General features: G+C 48.1%; 1 protein-coding gene across 5 annotated transcripts in view; it reads right to left on the bottom strand.

Moving 5' to 3' along the window:
• EML1 (EMAP like 1) overlaps positions 1–24826 on the bottom strand; it is a 188796-nt gene that overhangs the window by 9802 nt on the left and 154168 nt on the right. For all 5 annotated transcript variants that reach the window (XM_058740261.1, XM_058740263.1, XM_058740260.1 and 2 more), the window contains 11 exons: positions 22159–22308; positions 20859–20928; positions 18719–18829; positions 17790–17885; positions 16058–16192; positions 15281–15380; positions 14205–14359; positions 12350–12475; positions 11979–12110; positions 8952–9019; positions 6633–6721 (listed from right to left, as the gene is read on the bottom strand). In XM_058740261.1, coding sequence (XP_058596244.1) covers positions 6633–6721; positions 8952–9019; positions 11979–12110; positions 12350–12475; positions 14205–14359; positions 15281–15380; positions 16058–16192; positions 17790–17885; positions 18719–18829; positions 20859–20928; positions 22159–22308 — 1232 coding nt within the window. The remainder of the gene's footprint in view (positions 1–6632; positions 6722–8951; positions 9020–11978; positions 12111–12349; positions 12476–14204; positions 14360–15280; positions 15381–16057; positions 16193–17789; positions 17886–18718; positions 18830–20858; positions 20929–22158; positions 22309–24826) is intronic.

The following is a 24826-nucleotide window of genomic DNA, read 5'->3' as shown; positions in this document are numbered from 1 at the left end:
TGAGAGTGGGGTGGGGGAGGGGCACAGAACGAGCACAAGAAACTATGGATTAAGAGGGCCTTCAGAGACATATCAAGCAATTACTGTGTGTGAGCCTTTTTTGGAACCCAATTTAAACCATTAAAAAAACAAGCCAATTGAAAATTGGAATACTGGCTGAATAGCTAATGATATGGAGAGGCTGTCGCTAATTTGGGTTGAGGAGGTGACAGTGATCCGTGTCTGTGCTAAAAATAAGCGGGAGGACTTCCAGCTGTGGCCTAGTGAGAAGCCTGGCAGATCCTCTCCCCATACGGCAATCATAAAGACGCACAAAACCGACAAAAATAACCATGTCAGGACTCCGGAAATTGACCAAAGACATAAAACCATCTGAGGAGCGTTTATGCTTAAAACACTGCTGAATCTGGGGGCGGGGGGTGGGTGCGTGTGGGTGGCTCCGTGGGTGAAGCGTCAGACCTCGGCTCAGGCCATGATCTCGTGGGTCATGGGTTTGAGCCCTGCGTTGGGCTCTGTGCTGACAGCGCGGAGCCTACTTTGGGTCCTGTTTCCCTCTTTCTCTGCCCCGCCCCCACTAGCTCGCTCTCTCCCTCCCTCTCTCTCAAAAATAAGCAAACACGTATATATAAAAGAAACTGCTGAATCTGGGGTGAGAACGGTATGAGCCTTGCAGTGTGCCTGCCTGGGGCTGGGGCTGTTCTCACCCCTCCAGCCGGGCTGGCTCAGGGGGTCTGGCAGGGCAGAGCTGGCTGTGAGGACCAGGGGCTCTGTTTCTATGGTCAAGCGGCTCACTCCTCGTAGAGCCCCGGGTGACACTCACGCCCAGCAACCCCGTCGGCGGAAGTGACGCTCTCCAGGGTGGTTGAGCGGAGAGGGCCAACGGCTTTACCAGCCTGCAGTTACGGTTGTGGCTGGAGCGAGCCTGTTCCCGGTGACGGGAGGCTGCGTGCAGGCTGTGCGGCAGGCAGGAGGGGCCCCCAGCTACCCAGACGCTCCTGGCCACACCGAGGCTGCACAGCGGAAGTGAAAGCCGGGCAGACCTAGAAACAGCCCGAATCTGGCCACGTTCTACCTGCCCACACGTCCACTGGCAGAGGATGCCTTCCTGGCTTGAGGTGTCTGAGCCCAGCTCTGTCCCATCGTCCACTGAAACTACATGAAGCCAAGTTGTGAGAGCAGCTAAGAGAAATGAACAATCCACAGTAACAGCTGGAGGTTCCAGCTCCTCCCTCTCAACAAATGACAGAACAGTCAGACAGAAAATCAGCAGGGATACAGATGAACTGAACAACACCATCCATTAACTCTGAAGATCATTAACCACCTTGTTCTAACCGACTTATCTAGGACATGCCGCCCAGGAGTGTGGAATACACGTTCTTTTTCTTTTTTTTTAATGTTTATTTATTTTTTTTTTTGAGAGAGACAGAGACAGAATGTGAGTGGGTTCGGGGCAGAGAGAGAGGGAGACGCAGAATCCGAAGCAGCTCCAGGCTCTGAGCTGTCGGCACGGGGCCCGATGCGGGGCTCGAACTCACGAGCTGTGAGATCGTGACCTGAGTCGAAGTCAGAGGCTCAACTGACTGAGCCATCCAGGCGCCCCTAAATACACATTCTTCTCAAGCATACCTGGGACGTCGCCCAGGATAGAGCACGTGTTAGGCTATAAAAACAAGTCTCAATGAATTGAAGGTGATTAGAGTCATACAAAACGCATTCTATGGTCACCATGAAGTTAAATTAGAGAACAGGAAAAAATATGGGAAATCCCCCAACTATTTGGAAATTAAACAATACACGTCTAAATAACTCACAGGCCAGAGAAGAAATCATTAAGGAAATTAGGAAATATTTTTCACTGAATGGAAATGAAGACACAATGTATCAACATTTATGGGATGTGACTGAAGCACAGCTGATGGGGGAAATTTATAGCTTTAAACACATCTATACCAGAAAGGAAAGGTCTCCAATCAGTAACCTAAGCTTATCTACCGTAAGAAACTAAAAAAGAAGAGCAAACTACATATTAATCAAGCAGAGGAAGGGGAAAAAATAAAGAACAGGAAAAACAGCGAAAAAAGAAATATCAATAAAAACAGGAGTTGGTGTTTTGAAAAGATCAACAAAATTGACAGACAAGGGGCGCCTGGGTGGCGCAGTCGGTTAAGCGTCCGACTTCAGCCAGGTCACGATCTCGCGGTCCGTGAGTTCGAGCCCCGCGTCAGGCTCTGGGCCGATGGCTCGGAGCCTGGAGCCTGTTTCCGATTCTGTGTCTCCCTCTCTCTCTGCCCCTCCCCCGTTCATGCTCTGTCTCTCTCTGTCCCAAAAATAAATTAAAAATGTTGAAAAAAAAAAATTAAAAAAAAAAATTGACAGACTGACCAAGAGGAAAAGAGAGGACAGAGATTCCAGAATCAAGAATGAATGAGGAGACCCCACTGCCAACCTCAAGAGAATTAAAAGGATTGTAAGCAAATATCAGGAATGACTTCGTGCCAACACATTATGACAACTTAGATGAAACGGACAATCTACCAAAGCCAGCTCAAGAAGTAACAAACATTCGGAAGAGACTTACAACAAGAAACTGGATTAGTAATTAATAACTAAAAATCCTTCCACATCTGGGAAAAGCCCAGATGGTTCACAAAATTCACGTGAATTCTACCAGATATTTAATAAAGAAATAACATTAATCCTTAAGATACGCTTTCAGAAGATAAGCCAGGAAGGAGCATCTCCCAACGTTCTCTGTAAGACAGCAGCACTCTCATAACCATGCCACACAAAACCATCACAGGAAAAGAGAGACACAGACCAACAGCCCTCATGAACAGAGACGCGAAAATCCTTGACGAATGGAATCCAGCGATATCTAAAAAGGACGATATGCCAAGATCAAGTGGGATTTGTCCCAGGAACGCGAGGTTGGGTCAACATTTGAAAATTAATATAACAGACCATATTAAAAAAATCACCTTGTCATCTTAATAGATGTATTTGACAAAAGAAAAGCATTTGATAAAATCCCGTACCCATTCTTGATAAAAACCCTCAACAAATTAGGAGTAGGAAGGCCCTTGCTCATCACGCTAAAGGGCACGTAACATCATATTTCGTGGTGAATGGCCGAGAGCTCTTCCCCGAAAACTGGGAGCAAGGCCGGGCTGCATTCTTGCCACTTCTCCAACCTTGTATTGGAGGGTCTGCCTAATGCAATAAAGAAGAAATAATTAAAGGCATCCAGATCGGGAGGGAAGAAGCAAAACGCTCTTTTTTGCAGATGACGTGATCTTGTATGAAGAAAATCCCAAGGATTTTACATACACACGCACGACTACCAAGATTAATAAAGGAGTTTAAAAGGTGGCAGGATATAAGATCCATGTGCAAAAGTCACTTTTATTTCTCTATGCTAGCAACCAACATTCTGAAAATAAAGTTAAGAAAATAATTCCATTCACAATGGCATAGAAATAATACCGCTTAGGGGCACCTGGGCGACTCAGTCAGCTAAGCATCTGACTTTGGCTCAGGTCATGATCTTGCGGTTTGTGAGTCCGAGCCTGCTTCAGATTCTGTGTCTCCCCCTCTCTCTGTCCCTCCCCTGCTCATGTCCTGTCTTTGTCTCTCAGTAAGAAATAAACGTTAAAAAAAAGATATAACACCACTTAGGAATAAACTTAACAAAGGAAGTGTAACTTGTGCACTGAAAATGGAAACAATGCCGAGAAAAAAAGATTTGAATAAATGGACATTCTGTGCTCAAGGATTAAGACTCAGCACTGTCACATCAGCAATTCTCCCCGTACTGATCTACAAATTCAACATAACCCCTATTAATATCCTGGCAGACTTAAAAAAAATTTTTTTTGTAACGTTTATTTATTTTTGAGACAGAGAGAGACAGCACATGAACGGGGGAGGGGCAGAGAGAGAGGGAGACACAGAATCGGAAGCAGGCTCCAGGCTCTGAGCCATCAGCCCAGAGCCCGACGCGGGGCTCGAACTCACGGACCATGAGATCGTGACCTGAGCTGAAGTCGGACGCTTAACCGACTGAGCCACCCAGGCGCCCCAGTGGCAGACTTTTTAAAGTTAGAAATGGATGAGCTGATTATAAAATTTATATACGAATGGTGAGGACCTATAATGGCCAAAACAACTCTGAAAAGGCACCGCAAAGTTGGAGGAGTTCAACGGCTCAGCTTTAAAACTCACTCTGAACTACGGGGCACCCGGGGGGCTCAGTCGGTTCGGAGTCTGACTTCGGCTCAGGTCATGGCCTCGCGGTTCATGAGCTGGAGCCCTGTGTCGGGCTCTGTGCTGACAGCTTGGAGCCTGGAACCTGGTTCGGATTCGGTGTCTCCCTCTCTCTCTGTCCCTCCCCTGCTTGCACTGTCTCTCTCTCTCTCTCTGTCTCAAAAATAAATAAACATTAAAAAAAAAACCAACTCACTCCGAACTGACGGCCATTGAGACCGCATAGGACTGGCATGGGATAAACACAGGGTTTTTGACAGGCGTGTGAAGATCATCTGACAGGGGAAGGATTGCCCTTTGAGAGACTGGTGCTGGGACAAGTGGATAACGACACACAGAACAAATTAAACATTTGCCTCTTGCAATACCCAAGAATCAACTAAACGTCAAGGCCAAAACAAACACCTTTCTAAAACAAAGCAGCAGGGAAACGCTTCATGACCGGAGTCTGACAGCAAAGTCACGATCCATCAGAGAAAAACACGGCAAACTGGACCTCACCAAAATTGAAAGCTTTTGCTTCAAAAGACCCCTTTGAGAAGATGAAAAGACAAGTCACACACTGGGGGCAAATATTTGCACACGGTGCATCTGGGAAAGAACTTCTACGTAGGGGCCCCTGGGTGGCTCAGTCAGCTGAGCGTCCGACTCTTGGTTTCAGCTCAGGTCACGATCTCACAGTCCGGTAGTTCGAGCCCCGCATCAAGGCTCTGCTTGGGATTTCTCTCTCCCTCTCTCTCTGCCCCTCCCTGGCTTGCTCTCTCTCTCTCTCTCTCTCTCTCTCAATAAATAAACAAACATGAAAAAATTAAAAAAAAAAAAAAAAAGAACTTCCACGCAGACTCTAGAAAGCACTCTTCCAACGCAAGAGTAAGACAACCTAATTAAAAAAACAGGCCAAATATCTGCAAAGGTATTTCACCACAGAGACAGGAGTGACTGGCAGACACAGGAAAACACACTCAGCATCTTTGCCAGCGGTGGGGGAGATGCAAAATCAAACCGCGTCGGGATGCTACTCCGCCCCTACCAGAACGGCCGTCCTAAAAGGCGCAGGCACTACCAGATGTCGGTGGAAACGTGAAGAAACCAGAACCCTCATGCGTGGCTGGCGGGAACGTAAAACGGTGCAGCCTCTCTGGACAGCAGTTTGGCACAGCTTCATACAATGCTAGACACAAATTTACCGTGCAATCCACCAGTCCTACTCCTAGGAACTGACCGCAGAGGAATGAAAACAAATGGCTACAAAGAAACGTATAATGCATGTTCACAGCGGCACTGTTCGCAACAGCCAAAACCCAGAAACAACCCATGTGACCGCTAACTGACGGATGGATAAACACGCGGAGGTACGTCTACAGAATGGGATACTATCTATTCTATTGAGCAATTGAAAAGGAATAGACTACTGGGGAGCCTGGGTGGCTCCGTCGGTTAAACGTCCAACTTTGGTTCAAGTCATGATCTCACGGTTTGTGAGTTCGTGCCCCGCGTCGGGCTCCGTGCTGACAGCTCAGGTTCTGTGTCTCCCTCTCTCTCTCTGCTCTTCCCCCACTCACGATGTCTCTCTCTTTCTCTCTCAAAAAAATAAACTTAAAAAAAAAAACTAAAAAGGAATAAACCACTGATACACATATAATAACATGAATTAATCTCGAAAACAGTATTCTAGGGAAAAGAAGCCACATGCTACAGGCTGTGTAGTATATGACAGTGTCCAGAAAAAGCAATTTATAGAACAGAACAACAGATCAGTGGTTGCCTAAGGCTAAGGGGTGAGAGTAGAGAGTAATTGCTAAGGGGCGGGGTGGGGGGGGATCTTTTCGGGTGCTGGAAAGGTCCTTAAATTGCTTTGTGGTTACGGCTGTACAACGGCATGAATTCACCCAGACTCACTGAATGTACCCTTATGGGTAAAGTACTGTCTGTAAATTACAACTAAATAAAGCTCTTAAAAAATAAGGAGGCTTCATCTTTTTAAGGTTATATGTAGCAACATTAATCGATGAAAGGACGAGACGTCTGGGAACTGCTTCAAAATCACATGGGAAGGGGTGGTGGGTAGGGCTCTGGATGAACAAGTCGGCTGGGAGTCCGTAACTTCTGCAGCCCGGTCATGGATATACGGGGATTCATTATGCAAACTGGTCTGGTTTTGCCTACGTTTGACATTTTCCACAGTAAGGAGGTAAAAACCCCCAAGCACAGGGACCCACAGTGGGGACGAGGACACCCGAATGCCACAGTTGTGTGCAGTATAAACTTGCTCTGAGGAGTCTTGTGCGAGTTTTTCCTTAAAAGACATCTACACGGAATTTCACACATCTTTTGCAGCTGCACAGCGGGGCGGTCTGCACGCTGACCTGGGGAGTAACGCATTACGGAGAGCTGTTCATTTCCATCCGTGTGAACGGTGACCAAGTCTTTTGTGTCCGTGTCAAACACAAACCACCTGTTGGAAACATGAGAAAAGGCACAATAAGTTGTCTGGTGAGACAATGAAGGAAGACTATTACAATCGATAGGAACTATTAAAAACTATTACTCTCAGGGCTTGCTGAAAAACACTCTTTGCTCAACAAGAATGCTTGTTCCCAGCTTTTATTTAAAGGAAAGTTCCTTCACCCGAGCATTTCCTAAAGAAAGCAGCAGCACGCTGGCTTCCCTTCGAAACAATTCAGTTCCAGTGTCGCGACAGGTCCTCAGTGTCTGAGTTTTGTCACTTACACGTAAAAGGGCGGAAAGCCCTGGGCAGGGAAGGTGGGCCTGGCCAGAGGGAGCAGTGAGGGGGCTGGCTGCACGGGCGTTTAGCCCGAGACCTGGCCTGGGTGCAGAGCTGGGGCTGGGACAGCGTCGTGGTGTCTGAACGTCCGTGAACACTGGCGTGCACCAGCCGGGTGACGGCAAGGTGGAGGGAGCGGAGGAAGGGCAGGACTGGTCTGGGCTCCGGGTCCTTAACTGTAAAATGAGGACGGGGGCCCAGGTGCGCTGTGTAGCAAACTACGACGTGTACAGACGAGCTTCGTCTCCTCCGACAAGGACACGGTACTCGGTAAGTGTGAGCTGTGGAATGACCACACTCTCCTGCCTGTGTGTTCTCAGGCGGGGGCAGTCACTTGGACCGCAGGGCGCTCAGGGGCGAAAAGGACTGTGGGTGCCCGGCTGTGGCAGTTTCAAACCTCGGTGACGTGACCCCCGGTGGCGTGCGTTCCACGGGCACGCCCGCCACGCGGCACCACTGTTTTCCTGCCTTCTAGTTGGGCCCAACCACCACCACTCAATGGGATGGGCCGGCCCCTGGATTGTGGGTTTGGCTTCTCGACTCTGATTCCTTGCGTCCTCAACAACCATTCACCGTTAACGTCTGTTTAACGTTAACAGAGGTCAGAACGTCAGAAGTGGAGAGGCTGGGGCTGACCAGGCTCTGCTCTGCAGCCCCATGAACTGTCCCATCCAGTGCTAAGGCCGGCACTTGGACCAGAGATGTGGGAGGCATATCTGGGGGCGGGGCGGGGGGGGGCAGGTTCTGCGCACCATCTCTTCTGCCCACAGGACCTCGTCTGTGATTCTGAGCATCCCGACACCGTCACCATCCCCTGTCCTGCTGCCATAGTCAGCATGCAGGTCTGGTGATAACCAGCTGTGAGCCATTCATCAGAGCCTGCTGAGTCTGAATCGTCCACTGGCCCCGGGAGAGTTAACAGGAAGGAGTGAGTGTGTGTGTGTGTGTGTGTGTGTGTGTCTGTGCATATGTGTATGCAAACATTTTCATGAAGAATTCTGTTGGCTATGAAATGCCCAACTCTTAAGACACAGCTACCTGTGACTTACGAATGGTTACCCTTTCCTTATACACACTCCGTAGTCATCACAACAGAGCCTAAGGGGTTTGCTTTTTAGAGAGGGAGGATGGTAGGAAACCACCAAGCATATTTGGATTAAACCACAATAAGTACATATACTATGACACATAGTCTCAAAGTGCAATCAAAATATATAAATCAATGATAACCGTAACCACCGACCCTGCCTGCCAGGCAAGCCCATAAAGTGCTCCAGACACCGCCTTCAGTCATCAGCACCGTGTGGCTAGGCAGATAATACTGTCACAATTCATAAAAAAAGTAACAACTCGGAGAGGCTGTTTAACTGGCTCAGAGACACATTGCCGCCAAGTGGCAAAGCGGGGATTCAAGCGCAGACCAACGGCCTGGCACGTCGGAGGCGCTTGGTACAAAAGTGCTAGCCGAGTCTGAATCTGGGGCTCAGGATCTGGGCAGTTTCTGCAATTTTGAAAGGGCAGCAAGAGAAAGCATTGGGAAATTCCCAGCGCTTCGAAATGCTTTCTCGCCCGATTCCAGAGCTGGGGTTCCTCCCACGGCCTGCAGGTCAGGGCTTGAGGAGCTCCACGGAGCCCCAAAACTGTCGGGAAGCACGTGCGTGTGTGTGGATGGCGGGGGCGGGGGGGGGGGGCTTTTCTAGGAGAAGGGTCTCCCACGGTCCCAAATGCAAAGGACCCCTGTCTGTCCTGGTACTTTCGAGGTGTGACTTAGTCCTTGGTCAGTTGCTAGAAGCTGAGAGAAGACAGCAAGAGCTAGGCCGTGCCTGTCCCCAGGGAAACACAGACCGCGGCCTCTTTTCCATGCACTTTGAGAGCACGAGCTGTGCTGACGCGGACTCACCTCCCAGTCAGTGTTCCAACTGCAACCACAGACCCTGAAGGATGAAAACCAGAAGACTGAGCTGGATCCTAAAATATTTTAAAGGAAGTGTAAATTGATGGCCAGACACAGCACGACTGCAGAAAACACACACACACACACACGCGCGCGCGTGCGCATGCACACACACACCCACACCCATACACGCACGGCTCTTCCAAAGGGCTACGTGGTCCCATTTAAACTAGATGTCTCCTTTCCCTCCAAGAGAGGAAACCGCTTTCCTACTTAGACAAAGGTCACACGTCGATAATGCGAAATTTGTATCCCTTTAGAATTGCTTTCTTCCTGTCTTTTATCTTTTCAGACCTACAGGTATCAGATGACAGGCCAACAGGTAAACGCTCTCCCTCCAAGTCTTGGAGGAGGACTCGGTTGACCCCCACACTGAACGGTAGGCCTGTTGATGGTACGCTTCATTTGCCTGGAAATATGGCCAGCGCGCCCAGTGCCCACAGTGGACCCTGGACGAGTGCCCGCCGGGAGCACTGGAAGGACACCACGGGAGCCCTGGAAGGATCTCAAGATGGGTAAGGCACGTCCAGGTTTGGATCTGGCGTTTGTCACTAACGTGTTCGTCACTAACTCTGACACGAGGTAGAATGGGGTCAATGACAGAGGGACAAGCAAATGGTCAAGTCCCAGGAGAGAAAGAGTTAGACGAAGTTGGATGGGGAGGCTGGGTGGAGGCTTCCGGGTGCAGAGATCCCCCAGGTCGTCCAGTAGAGAATCATCGGTGGTGAAGGTACAGGCGGACACCCCAACCGGTATTTTCTTGGATCGGGTGTTAAAGGGACAAGAGCGTGATCGAAGAGGGAGAAGCAACACAGTTTGGGGGCATATTCGAGGAATAGCAGGTAGAGAGTCAGGGCGTTTACAACGTGGAATGTTCCCGGTGGGACAGGAAAGCGTGCAGACGGAGTGTAGGATGGAAGCTGCACCACCACGCTAAGGGCTGTGATCACTGGAAAACAGTAACACAGTGACGTGATTATTTTTCTCTCCACGAAAAGAGTGACATGATCGGGGGGGCCTGGCTGGCTCTGTCGGTGGAGCTTGCGGCCCTCGATCTCAGGGTCGTAAGTTAGAGTTCCACGTTGGGTGGAGAGGTCGCTGAAAAATAGTAAAATCTTAAAAAAAAAAGTGTGACTCGATTGAATCTGTGTTTTCTACACGTCGCTGGGTTAGAACGGACTGCAGTGACAGGCCGTGAAGCACAGTCAGCGTAAGAAAGAAGCTCCCACAGGAGTGGAGACAGAAAGAGGCACCAGAAACCACCGGATGCACTCAGAGAACGAGAGACCAGAAACTCTTAAGGGACTGATTCTGTCGTGGCAATGGTGCTTCCACAGCGGGAGCCATGACCAAGCTTGGGGCCGCCACCGATACATGGAGAGACACCCCCGCCACGTGAAGCTTTACCGTGTGATTCGTTCAGGCTCCGGACGTTTTGGAGAGGAAGCCCCTGAGGTGGGTGTGTCCCAACCCACGCGGCCAGTGGGCAAAGGCGGTAGGACTTCAGCACAGAGTTTTTAGGTGTCTGGTTCTGAGCCCCTTCCCCTATGTCAGGCTGAGGGGTGAACAGTCAGGGGAGGGGGAGGAGTCACCTGGTATTGCTTCCAGTGGGGCTAGGGAGGCCGCCCTCCCGGACCCCCACGGCCACCGCCATGCCTGGAGGTTATCGTCACCTCTGTGCAGCCCCCTCGGGTGTTCCCCACCTGTCCCCCCAAGGCCCCCCAGGGGACAGGTGCAACACAGGACAACGCTTCCTTCGGCCCCTCCTGCCGGCTGGGCCGCACCCACTCTTTCCTCCGAGTGGCGCTGGCCCTGTCACCTCCGTGCTCAGCTCCACCGGTGACGGCCAGCTCTCGACCCTTGGTAACCTTCTCTGAAACTAAGGGGCAAGAGGGCAGAAGTGCCGATTCGGCATGCCAGGAAAAGCCGGGACCTCTGTGGCAGCTACAAGGAGGAGTGGGGTCTGCAGAGTAGCTGCCCCTGTCCCCGGACCGGCCATGTCATCAAGGGCACAGGTCACACGGGACGTACTTTATCTCACCGAGGCACCATGCGGCGGGAGACCCTGGGTTTGGGAATCAGACCAAGCCGGGTGCAAACGCTGGCTCTGCTGCTTGCTGAGGCAGTGATCACGGCAAGCTAGTTGACTTTTCTAAGCCTCAGTTTCTAATTCAGTAACACCACCCCCCACGGCTGCTGCCGGGATCAAGGATAATACACGTACGGCGCCTGGAGCTCAGTAACTGTAGCCGCTGCTGTGTTCCACGTAGGGCAAAGGTATTTCGGCACTCTGGTATGTAATCTGAGTTCCTTTGGCAAAGATCACACAGTTGCGGACTTAAAACTAAAGCATTGGGCGCCTGGGTGGCTCAGTCGGTTAAGCATCCGACTTCGGCTCAGGTCACGATCTCACGGTCCGTGAGTTCGAGCCCCACGTCGGGCTCTGTGCTGACAGCTCAGAGCCTGGAGCCTGCTTCCCATTCTGTGTCTCCCTCTCTCTCTGCCCCTCCCCTGTTCATGCTCTGTCTCTCTCTGTCTCAAGAATAAATAAACGTTAAAAAAAAACAACAAAAAAAAAAACTAAAGCATCATCATCAAACTCAAATTATACAGATAAATTAAGTCGTATGCATACACTCTCATTCAAAATGTACACCGTAAATGGTACGCGGGCTCGTCACAAGCGTTTCTCAGCACGGAAGCCAGTTAAGGAACTCTGCGGTCAGGAGACCCCAAAGCCCAACTCCGGAAGGCTAACTTGCTGTTGAAAAATTCAGCAGCACGCTTCAGAATTACATGGACGAGACCGCGTGAGGCAAGTAAAGCAGTGCCATTCGAAGGAGGTAAACCTGGCGACATTTACTTTGGGACAATTTTACATCACTATCAAAATTTCACGCAAAAAAAAATAATAAATGAACACGTTCCAGATGAACTGTTGTAAGGAAAATGGAATGTAACGTGCAAGTCTACCTCTATTATTTTGTCCCAGACGGGCCGGTGGCCAACAGCGTCCCAGAGGGTGGCGTGCCTGTCATGCCCACAGGTCAAGAATTGAGGTTTTGAGGCATGGATGGCCAGTCCCCAGAGCTCATCAGTGTGACCCTGCAAAGGACCGAGACAGCCAGTCAACGCTCGGGAGCCTTGGCGGCGGGGTACCCACGGCGAACGCACACTTCACGCCGGCTTCCCTTCCTGCCCCACCTAAGTCACGGCGGGAACCCAAGTGCTGGTGCCGAGGAAGGTCATGTTGGTCTAAAAAAAGGAATGTCGTCCTCCTCGTGACGCTTTGTTATATTCTGACAGTACGTAAAATGAGGCGGGCCTGCTGGGCCGGAACGTACCTGAGTGATGGGTGCAAAGTCCCCTGACAAGGTGCCTTGCAGAACAAAGTTTCTGGTTGTGCCTATCAAGATCACATCCCCCTTCCCCTCGGCCACCGTCCGGATTGGACCAAACTGTTCTGGAATCTGCGTTGAAGAGAAAAGATTGAAGATGTCATGAAACGTTAGCTCCGCCATTCAAAATGTCTGTTTGTGTATCATGACGGCTCCCCCCGCCCCCCATACACGTAACATGGAGAGAAAGGTTCACGGCCAGGGTTTGTTGAGTGGATGATCAGAACACCCAATCTGACTGTTAAACTCCAAACACGCATGTACCTTAAAAGAATCAGTAAGAGTAAGGTTGTTAAAAGAAAAACAATAAAGAATGAAGCATTTTTTTTCTGGATAAGATTAAAAAATAAATAATACTGGTTAGTTCACTCTTGCTGTGGCATTGGGACAGCAGTAGCAGGTAAAAATTTGGAAAACAAAGACTAAAATAACATGCCATAAAATTTATTTGTAATTTAAAATGGTAAATTCTTGGGGCGCCTGGGTGGCTCAGTCGGTTAAAGGTCCGACTTCAGCTCAGGTCATGATCTCGCGGTTCCCGAGTTCCAGCCAGGCGTCGGGCTCTGTGCTGACAGCTCAGAGCCTGGAGCCTGCTTCGGATTCTGTGTCTCCCTCGTTCTCTCTGCCCCTCCCCTGCTCACAACCTGTCTCTCTGTCTCAAAAATAAACATTAAAAAAATTAAAAAAGAAAAAAGAAGTTGGAAAAGTTCTAGAATGTGTCCATTCTACTCTGGGGATAAAGACCATCAACCTTCAGAATGATGCCGAACTTAATGTCTGCCTGCTCATAATTTCCCGGAGCTTGGGACAGAAAATTCTGTGAGGGTGTGGAAGGCATATTAAATTTCTCGTCTGGGGCTCCTACTGGTGTGTAGGGCTGCTGGCCACGTAATGAGGAGGTAAAGTAGATACTAAAAGGAGTTAGAGCTTTAGAGAACGTGTCGGCCCTCAGCCACGTACAAAGTAAATACTCAGTAAATACTAGTGACAATGTCTCCAAAGTAACACCTAGAAATTAAAGTGGAAAGCGAAGAAAGATCTTTTTTTTTTTTTAATTTTTTTTTTTTCAACGTTTTTTATTTTTATTTTTGGGACAGAGAGAGACAGAGCATGAACGGGGGAGGGGCAGAGAGAGAGGGAGACACAGAATGGGAAACAGGCTCCAGGCTCCGAGCCATCAGCCCAGAGCCTGACGCGGGGCTCGAACTCACGGACCGCGAGATCGCGACCTGGCTGAAGTCGGACGCTTAACCGACTGCGCCACCCAGGCGCCCCGCGAAGAAAGATCTTAATGAAAAATCGTAACATGGATAACATTCCCTTGGAAAAGTGAGGCCGTCCAATTATAAGACATTCTAAATGTCAAACACGTTATAACCTAAATTTTTATAAACCTAATTCCATTTTAGTTGTTACACTTAAAATGCCTCCATGACTTTAATATAATGTTACCCCATTAGGGGCGCCTGGGTGGCTCAGTCGGTTAAGCGTCTGACTTCAGCTCAGGTCATGACCTCACGGTTCCGGAGTTCGAGCCCCGCATCGGGGCACAGAGGCTGCAACCTGCTTCAGATTCTGTGTCTCCCTCTCTCTCACTGCCCCTCCCCTGCTCATGCTCTGTCTCTCTCTGTCTTTCAAAAATAAACATTAAAAAAAGTTTATAATGTTACCCCATTTAATAAAATTTTATCTAAGCCATTTCCAAAACTATAAGCTAAAGATTTCAAACGAACAAGGAAACTGGTTAATAGAGCAGTTTTAGGTTCAAAGTGAATTTCGATACTGCTGCTTGCTGTCTTACCTCAGTTTTACGAAGTTTCTGATAGTTTCCGTTCCAAGAAATGAGCTTTCGGTCTTTCCCTCCTCCCGACACCAGTGTGCCGTCCCTTAACATACAAAGTGCAAAAATGCCACCCTCGTGGGCCCCTTGAACTGCATAGCTTATCCGATTTGTACCTAAACACACCAAGAAAACCGTCCTCAGTACGTTATCAAGACACTTGCCTCTCTCCCTCGCATCTCGTTTTTGTTTTAAAACGATCCTGTTGGTTAGGACACCTCTGCAGTGCGAATCTCCAGGGGACGCAATTTCTAGAAGCTCACCAAGCACCAGAAAAGCATGCCCTGGGTTACTTTACAGTTCAGGAGAACATGCCAGAAGGAAGAACAGGACGGAGAGAGCATGGCGGGATTCCACATGGCGGAAAACAGGGACTTGAGTTTAATGTGCTCTGTGTCGCTCGACGAGTGACTCAGTGACCCGACCCCTCGGTTTCCCCTTTGTGTAATGGGGCTCCCGCTCACCCCTCAGGATCGTGCTAAGGCTGAAATGGAGCGATGTGTGAAGACTTGCCCCCACGATAGTAGGGATACTAGAGAAGTTGCCACATTAGTCTGAAATCACATCCATGGGTCTCTTTCCACCTTCACCCCAACCCAAACTCTAAGTCCTTTAAGGGCAGGGATGGTGTGTTTTTCCTTTCCTTGTCTAGCACACTGCCCTGCATGTGATTGGTTCTCAACAGCTGTCTCCCAGAGGCCATATGGACCAGAAATTTATTTATTTTACAGCTCAATAAATAGTCGTTGATAGCTTCTTCATTATAATCTGTTAAGAGATCTCCTAATCTCCTAATAAAGCTATTCCATCAACCTATTCTGGCCTGAAAGACCTTTTTGTAATGATAGAAAGTGACTATTCTTGTTTTTATCTGTTCTAGTCTTAAGGTTTCAAGTTTCGCATGTCTGTATGTACCTAAAAAACTTGGGATTTTACCGTAATCCTATCGATTATATTAATAGTTCTTAGAGAAGTCACGTTTGACTTCTTATAACATCCCCCTAGAAGTGTGTGCTCTGGGAACAATCACGTGTTACCTTTTCCCCACACCAAGATGTTGCCACTTGAATCTCCAGTAATGGTGTCACCATTTTCAGAAAAAGTCACGCAGAGGACAAACTTCGGCTTTTCTTGCTTCTGCAAAATGTTGTAAACATATGTACACGTTTAGTCAAGACATCCCCTTCTTTGTATGAATAACACCCAGAATCACGGTACTCCTAAGCCGCATAGTGTTAGCTGCCACCGTATGCCTTTCGTTTTTATCCCCCGTTACATAACTTAGGCCGTGAGGTTACCTGCTCGAAAATAGAGACATTTCTGGTAATTATAAAGCTGCAGACAGTTGGAGCAGAGGAGGGGGCTGGAAGGGCTGTGGGGCGGGCCGGGTTGTCATGACTAGAGCTTTAGGAACAGGGCCCTGGCACCGGAATAACGCGGTCCCAACTCCGTGCAGGGAAAGGCCCCGTAGGGAAGGAGGCGCTGTCCCTGGTACTGACAAGGCCTGAGCGTCTTCTTGGTGGTTCTTTGCAACCACCCTGTGGCGGGAGGGCGTTGCCCTGCCCCCAGGGCATCCTTCCCTGAGCTTCTCCCTGTGTTGGTCCATCTTTCCTTCTTGGCATGACCAACGTTACCAACAGAGACACAGGGAGCTCCCCAATTCTGTTAGGAATCCGCAGGAATAGTCGTTATTGCTACCTCCCCCAGAGACACTTGCACATTTGCCAATTAAAACAAATTCTAAGCTCCCTTAGAAGCGAGCTGATCACACGCACCACTCAGGGAAGAATAAAACAAGTGTGACTTGACGTTACCTCGAACAGTCCTTGCTTCTTAATAAGGGAGTTTCCTTCTAAGGTCCAAAAGTAGAGATGTGATTTTCCACAAGTAACTATTATATTCGTGTCCGTGGGGTGGAAATCCGCAGCAAATACAGCTTCGTTAGAACACTTTGAGCAAAACAGGAGAATCAGATGTCTCAAATCTCTTAGGACACTCAGGAAAATAAATAACATGGGAACCACAAATAAATAACTCATTCAGGTTAAGCACTATGCCTTTTGATTTTTCTCCCCCTTGAACTCATCTTCCGTGAACACTCAGTGTATGTTTGCTGCATGCCTTAACTTCTCCTTGTCTGTCTCCCCCACTGGACAGTAGCCCTGAGGACGGGGACCACAGGTCCTCTGTCTGTGCAGGGCCCCCCACAGGACCACACACAGAGCTGGCACACAGCACACTTTTGCTGAAGGGCTGGGTTAGGGGTGGGTGGAGACTCAAAAACCACAAGAATCTGCTCTCGTCTTCCCGTCTCAGATTCCCAGCCGTGGCTGAACAACAGAATCGCCTGATGTGTGTTAAAATGCAGATGTCAGGCCTCATCCCCATCTTGTGACTGGAATCTCTGGGAGGGGCCCAGGAATCTGGATTGCATACAGCTCCATCGCTCCTGGCTGACTCTGGCCGCCCTGTTTGCCCCGGGATTCCTTCCCGGTTTAATTCCTAGCATTCTGCTGGTGGTCTCGTGACGAAGCTGGGGTTCTAGGGCTGGGGGTCTGGCTTTCTTGGTGCCACTTTGTCAACTGTCACCTTGATTTCCAGAATGTGCATCTTTGTTGGCTGACCCTGACTGTTTCTTCTGCTTGAAACTCAGTTACATGCTCTTAAACCTGGGTAACAACTTGCCTCTGTTTACTTCCAACCCAGCAACAGAGCCAGAACTGAAACACGTGACCAGAATATGAGAAGGCGTGCCTCTAGCATGAAAACAGGTGTTAGGAAAGGTGCCGGATTAGAATACAGACCCCCACATCCCAGACACCCAAGAGAGAAAGGTACGGTGATCTGATGGTAATCCTAATGTTAGGGAAGGAAGGTGATCTAAGGTTAACAGATGACAGGATGAGAAATCCAAAGTCAGTTCTGCAAAAACTGGGATCTGTTCATGATGTGAATGGGAGGAAGACATAAGAAAGCTTCAAAAAAGGGACCATAAAGGGAAGCCCCGGCACACCCCACAGGAAGAGTCGCACTGGGAGGGCCTGGGATCTGGCTCGCCTTTCCTGAGGCTACTCAGCTTTGGACAAGCCCCGTGCCGGCTGTGCTGCCCTGTCCCTCAGCCCTCAGCTGCTTCGGACCTGTCCCCTCCCCGGCTGGGCAGTGGGCACGTCTCACTTATCACAGGTGCAGTGCCCCCTTCGACAATAAGAAAGGGCACGTTTGCTGAATGAAACGAAGCAGCAGAGAACAGCAAACGATGGAGTGGATGAAAAGGGTAGGGGCTGTCAAATGAGGAAGAAAACAACCTCACAGATACCATGACGAGAGGAAGAAACCCCACCAGGGCTCGGGAACGGCACCCTGGGAGGGGAGGTGGGCGGGGGGTCAGGGAATCTCAGGTCACGCGTCACGCCTGGGGACCGCGTCGGGAATGGGGAGCCCACTGGCCCACTCAGAAGCAGGAAAGGGACCTGGGAGGCGGCTGGAAGGAGAAGGCTCCAAAATGGGAAATTATAACACAGCCCAGCACGAGACTTGGAGAGAGACCTTTGCGTCGGCCAGCCGTTCTCCTTTCTGCCAGTCCCACACGGACAGTACGTGCTCGTTGGAGTCATCCACGGCGCAGAGATTGCTTCCTCCATTCTGGAAGAGAAAAGGCATTCACAGGAAGACTACATTTGAGAATAAAATAGGTTAAAAGTCATTAAAGATCAACATTAATTTTATTTTTAATAAGGAGTCCATTTTGGCCAAAGAATACATATGCACCACTTTGGGGACCTGCTTCCCTGGTTCCCAGGGGAGGGCAGGTGGATGTGGGGTGATGGAGGGACAGGAGCAGCAGAGAGGGGTCGGGGGTGGCCCTGCCTCATCAGTTCTATTAAGACCAGCCTGTGAAGGGGCTGCAGGACCCCCTCCTGGAGGAGCCGGTGCCCACGGCACGTGCAGCACACGTGTGCGACAAACATAGGCCGGGAGGCTGTGCGGGAGCAAAGCCTCCGGGGCTGAGGCTTGTGGTGCTCTGATGTGAGCACGTGCACGTGTGTGTGAATGTTAAGTTTCTGAAACGGCGGCTTATAGGGTGGATCTGTCGCATGGGCACATCCTGAGGGGCCTAGGAGACCATGAGTCCCCTCCAACTCCTGCTTAGGGACAGGCAGCCCGTGTGGGAATGACGGAGGCACACCGGGGCCGCCTACCAAGGGGCAGGTGAAATTCAAGGCCAGAGCCGGCAAAACTGCCTCAAGGAACACGCAGTCGGTGTTGCAGGGCCTCTGCCCATCACGTGTGCGACCCGAGGGGGTGTGTGTGACCTCTGAATGAGGGGACCTGGGACACGGGACAGTTTCATCATGCAAATCTGTGCACGCACCCAGGCGGCTACGGAGCGTGTTAACCTCCTCCCTCTTCAACCTTGAGCTGATTCTCTCCTCCCTGGGGACGAGGACACCAGTACCCGCAGGGCCCATACTTACAGATTTTGAGAACGCGATACAGGTAACGGCTCGGTCAAAAAACCCAACTCCAATGACATGCAGTGTGTTCAGTGTCACAGAATCCCAGATGCGCACGTGTGGGGGCAATTGCTGTTGGGAAGGAAATACAGAGTCGCCCATTGTGATGGTCATAGATTTATCTTTACCTCGAAGCTGCAGGATTACTTCAATTCTGTCCAAACAAAAAGTCTTTTTCTGCATTTGAAGGCTCTGCCTTTTAACATAAATGCAACATTCCCAAATGGCTTCAGGAGATCAGGGCCCCTGTGGCCAACGTGACTTTAGGGGAGGTCCACCAGGTTTTAAATTTGGAATAGCCAAGTCTTCATAACTGTACCACAGGAGCTGATATTCTGACTGGTACGTCTAGATGCATCTGAGTTTTAAAAATGAAAAATGACGAGGAACCTGGAACCTCATATTCCGTTAAGTCTGTATTATCACTAAGGTATAAATTAGTCTAAATTCAGCAAGACGGTCACCACCCAATAGTGTTGACAGTTTAACATTCTCGGGCCTCACGGGAGCAAAACAGGCAATCGATCACGATCACGCACAGATGACATTTAGAATTGTCACGATTAGTTGCAAACGCTCTCGATTGTGCTCCAACGTGAATGATACTAATTTTTCTCCTTAGAGCCCTGAACAGATTAATCGGGAAAAGGACTGGCATTATACCTAGTTAGTGGACAGAGTGGGCTGAGGCAGTAGGCCAGGCTCTAGCCTTGACTTGGTCTGAGGAGCTGGGCGTCTGCAGACAGTTCACCTGGACTGTCGGCATCGCCCGGCACGTGCACTGAAGGGCGGGCTCAGATGACTATCACGTTTTCCCCGGCTCTAAAGTTCGGATTCAATGTCAAGGCCAGAGACTGAAATACACTATGAATCCACTAGAGGGAAGAGCAAATCCTTTGCTACTCATGTAGAAGACTTTAAAAAGCCGTTTAACATTTTATTTTATTTTATTTTTTATTTTTTATTTATTTTTTTTCAACGTTTTTAATTTATTTTTGGGACAGAGAGAGACAGAGCATGAACGGGGGAGGGGCAGAGAGAGAGGGAGACACAGAATCGGAAACAGGCTCCAGGCTCCGAGCCATCAGCCCAGAGCCTGACACGGGGCTCGAACTCACGGACCGCGAGATCGTGACCTGGCTGAAGTCGGACGCTTAACCGACTGTGCCACCCAGGTGCCCCTCCGTTTAACATTTTAAAAAAGGACGAAGACCCTGTGCCATTTATGTGCATTTATGTAATAGTAAACTGATTTCCACTGTTCCTGTGACTTTTTTAAGTGCAGAATTTTCATGGGAAATAGCATAAAGTTAATATTTAAAATACGACGTTATTAAAATATTTTCTGAAAAGTTACGACGTCGTTAGAGTATTTTCTGAAAATTGGTAGCCAGCATCCGTGCTTTCTGGAAGAAAACACGCTGGCAAAAATGGAAATACTCTGTGTCATTAGGTTCCTTTCATACACTGTGCAAGTAGAGATCAAAAAAGCTACAGGGGGTGTTGGTTAAGACATGGCAGCGACCACAGACTGCGGCCTAGAAGGAAGTGGAAGCCAGTTTCGCACTGTGCTCTATTTGTTAGAGCCCACTAGTTCCCTTCTGATTCCTTAAAATTCCAGCCGAAGTCTTGCTGAGGTGCTTACAAAACTTGTGCCCAAACTCTCTGGCAGCCTTTGAGGGTCATGTGCAGACTCGCGCTCCGGGGTCATGACGTCAGGAATTCGGGGCACTTAGGCAGAGGGTGCCTGAAGTTTGCTGAAGAGGCAAAATGCCCCATATCCGAATGCTATTCATTATGACTTTTACTTATTAAATGTGTACTTACTACGTTCGTGTTCGTCACGTGTGTAAAGAAATATCTTAAGAATCGCTGAATTCTTAGGCAAGACCAAGGCTGTTTAAAAACTGGCCGAAATTAAGGTGAGTTCGAGGGGTTTTTAAGGTCACTGTAAGAAAATCCGCGACAAAAAAATTCTAATGAAGGGTTAAGAAGCATTCAGCTACTTTATAGCTAGGCAGGCTTAATCATCAGCGCAAGGTTTCCAGATTATACGGAGTTAACGGTTCGTTATAAAAATACGAAAGATAATGCAACTCACTTTTCCATCCTTAGATGTACCAGCGACTTGTCCCGTGGCTATCGTGATCCTGTCAGGGTGAACTGCTAGGCTAAAAAGAGGGTATTTATAAAACATCCACGCTTTAAAAGTACGCTTTAGTTTTCTCTTGGCCACAGAGTCTAGTCAAAACTTTAAATGTAAGAACTATATGGTACCTGACCTCTTACAGAGTCACCAGAGAGTCTCTGCGCACCCCAATGACCTTGGGCAGTTAGTGCCTATTTCATCCAGCCCTTCTGTCTCGAGAATTTCCAAACGCAAGGAAAAAGCAGCCTTTGCTTGGAAAATACCAACTCTACAACAACCTTGATTAAGTATGTTAAACAGCAAAAATACCTTTAAAAAAGTTTTTTTTTTAACGTTTATTTATTTGTTTGAGAGAGAGAGAGAGAGAGAGAAAGAGCGTGATCAGGGGAAGGGGCAGAAGAGAGGGAGACACAGATCGGAAGCAGATTCCAGGCGCTGAGCTGTCAGCACAGAGCCTGATGCGGGGCTTGAACCCACGGACTGTGAGGTCGTGACCTGAGCTGAAGTCAGATGCTCAACCGACCGAGCCACCCAGGCGCCCCCAAAATATCATCTTTTACCAACAGGAGTTTTACGATTGATCAGGGATCTAGGACAAATAGAAATAGGTAAATCCACCTGCTTTACTCCCTATCCTTCCAAGAGCTGTAAGTGGATTATGAAAGAATTAAAATGAATGAATTACAGCAAGGCCAGAAATAAACATGGATATTTTTACTTTTATTAAATAAAATGCCTGGGTGGCTCAGTCAGTTGAGCGTCCGACTCCGGCTCAGCTCATGATCTCACCATTTGTGAGTTCGAGCCCCGCATCGGGCTCTGTGCTGACAGCTCGGAGCCTGGAGCCTGTTTCAGATTCTGGGTCTCCCTCTCTCTCTGCCCCTCCCCCGCTTGTGCTCTGTTTTTCTCTCTCTCTCTCCCCAAAATAAACATTAAAAAAAATTTTTTTATATAAAGTCGCACATTAGAATCTACTAGCATTTGTGTTAAGAAGGACTCCAAACAGGGGTCTATGAGAACTATTTGTTTGGGTGACACGGTTGGTTACGCGGCTGTGTTATAAGGACAAAAAAACTAGTCTGTAGTGTCTTCGACAGATGGGTAGCTAGCAGACCACTGGGTACAGGCAACGTGGAACATAAAGAGCTTTTCCAAAAGATCTTATTTCCTCAGAGCTCTTCTCCTCTCTTTAGTTACATCCCAGCCCCGACGTCTTTCTGCTGACGCTATTTCTACAGGGGTGAGGACTCACCACTTCACATCGTCGTTGTGGCCGGCGTAGTGCCTCTGGAGCTGTTCCTCGACGTTGTACAGCACCACCACGGAGGCGATGAAGTACACCGTCTCCCCCGTTGGAAGCAAGTACAGGTTGTTACGACAGTCGCGACCCCGGTACCCATAGCTTTGTGTACGTCAAGATAAACCTGATTTGGTTTAAGACCTGACAAGACATCAGCTTTATTCAACAGGAATGGGCAATAAAATTCCCTAAGTCTAATACCATCAATTTCTCTCATGTAAGTAACTTTAAACTGTGGGGAGCCTGGGTGGTTCAGCCGGTGAAGCGTCCGACTTCGGCTCAGGTCATGATCTCACGGTCCGTGAGTTCGAACCCCGCGTCGGGCTCTGTGCTGACAGCTCGGAGCCTGGAGCCTGCTTCGGGCTCTGTCTCCCTCTCTCTCTGCCCCTCTCCCACTCACACTCTCCCTCTGCCTCTGAAAAATGAATAAGCCTTAAAAATAAATAAATAAATTTTAAGATACTGGTAATTGATTTGTATATACCTTACTGAGTGAATTTTATTTTTATTGTAATCTAGGAGCTAAATCTTTTACTTAAAAAGTTTTTTTATGTTATGAAAGTACTTGTAAAAGGTGCAAACGACACTCCCACATACCTACGTAAAAGGTGAAAAATGTAGCTCCTCCTTGCCCCAACATCCCCAGCTTCTTGGGGATAATTACCTCCGTTAGGATTTTGGAATGTATACTTCCAAACCTTGAAAACTATTTTGAGAGCAAAACTTCACTTGAATTTGAATGTGAAAAAATAATCTAACAAAAGTACCATTTATTTATTTGAAGTAAATTCCACTGTTTCACATCTTTTAAAATATGAACAGAGAGTAGGCCGAAAAAAATGTGCTTCGAATAATGTTTTCCAGCCGTGATTTACCCTAAAATTTAAACCATTATGGACCTAAAGAAGTATCACTTCAATTATCTGTGCCAAAACAGATGTTCTAGTGAATGCTTAGGACATCTGAATCTGAAAATATAAAGAAGATATTTTGGGAGAGAAACTTAGGTACAGATGAGAATTCTAGAAAGTTCCCAAAGAATAGGAAACCATCCTTTCAAATAGTAATTCTTCCAACTGATCACAACAGCACCAGTTTGAACCAACTTCTTAGGGGCGCCTGGGTGGCTGACTCGGTCGAGTGTCTGTCTGACTCTTGATTTCAGCTCAGGTCACGATCTCACGGTTTGTGAGTTCTAGCCCCACTTGGGATGCCCTCTCTCCCTCTCTCTCTGCCCCTACCCCTCTCGTGTTCTCTCTCTCTCAAAGTAGTAAACCTAAAAAAAATTTTTTAAAAATTAAAAAAAAATTAAAAAAACAACTCAGAATTCATATTTGGGGCTTGGCATTAAACAGGTACTCAATAGAAATTTGTTTGAGAGCGAAGAGAGGATTTTTGTTCGTCTTAAAATCTGCATGGACTGGAAAGGTGGCCTCTGCAGAATTCCTTTAAAGTAAAATAAATAAAATAAAATAAATAAGGAAAACTAAAGTAAAAGTTAAAAAAAAAACAAAAAACCAACGCTTCATTCACCCCTTTTCATAGGCTCGATTTCTTTGTCTTTCAGGTTTTTCTCTCTGGAAACTCATTCACTTTTCTAAATCTCATAGTATGAAGGCTCCAGCAGCTTGATCTCAAGAACGTCAGTCATAGGGCTGACTCATTTCTGAGATTTACATTTGGGTGGGGGAGGCTGTTTCTTTTTCTTAAAGTAGCCTTCTATCTACGCCACATGTGGATTTTCTTTACGCCTGTATCTACTCCCTTCCTTCAGGACTGGGGTATTATTCCCAGTCTGATGTTACTCCTTCAATTAGTGTTGACCTTGCTGTTAGGTTCCCAGGGCTGGCCAGGCCCCCACCTGGTTTCAGGGGGGAATGCCTGTCCTTCCTTCCAATGTATCACTCTTCGGGTTCAAAAACCTCCTGCCAGCACGGTTTAGTTCGATTTCTGACATTCTCATTTTCATAAGTTTGTAAGTTCAGTATCTTCCTGAGTTTCCATGCTGTTTCTGTGGGCCCCTGCAGAGCTCACTAAGCAGGTGGCAACTACCGTTACAAATAACCAGCTTTCAATTTCATTAGAATCCTAAACTCTACGCATTTGTGATTATTTTCATTCAGCTTGCTTTTCTCTTAGTGTTTAACTACCTTTATTTTTATAAAGTTTATTTATTTATTTTGAGAGGGAGAGAGAAAGCACGAGTGAGAAGGGGGCGGGAGGGAGGGATGGAGAGAGGGAGAGAGGGAGAGAGGGAGAGAGAGAGAGAGGGAGAGAGGGAGAGAGAGAGAGAGAGAGAGAGAATCAATCCCAAACAGACTGGTCGCTGTCAGCGTGAAACTCACAAGCTGTCAGATGGTGACCTGAGCTGAAATCAAGAGTCAGACGCTCAACTGACTGAGCCACCCAGGCAACCAGCCCCGTTTTTAACTACCTTTATTCTGTTGGAAAGATTAAAATTCAAGCCAGAAAGAAAGTGATGCGTTTTCTCACGGCTCTTTAAAAACGAACAGACAGACAAACAAACAAAACCCCAACCATCCAGCCAATCCTATGAACGTTAATATTTTCTTGTCAGGAAATAAATGCATATGTATTTGAGCAAGAACCACCATCTTTC

Source organism: Neofelis nebulosa, chromosome 7, assembly GCF_028018385.1.
Source record: "Neofelis nebulosa isolate mNeoNeb1 chromosome 7, mNeoNeb1.pri, whole genome shotgun sequence".
In the NCBI taxonomy this organism is placed as follows: Eukaryota; Metazoa; Chordata; class Mammalia; order Carnivora; family Felidae; genus Neofelis; species Neofelis nebulosa.
The sequence above is the reverse complement of the archived record's forward strand: the minus strand, read 5'-3'. Positions and strand labels throughout refer to the sequence as shown.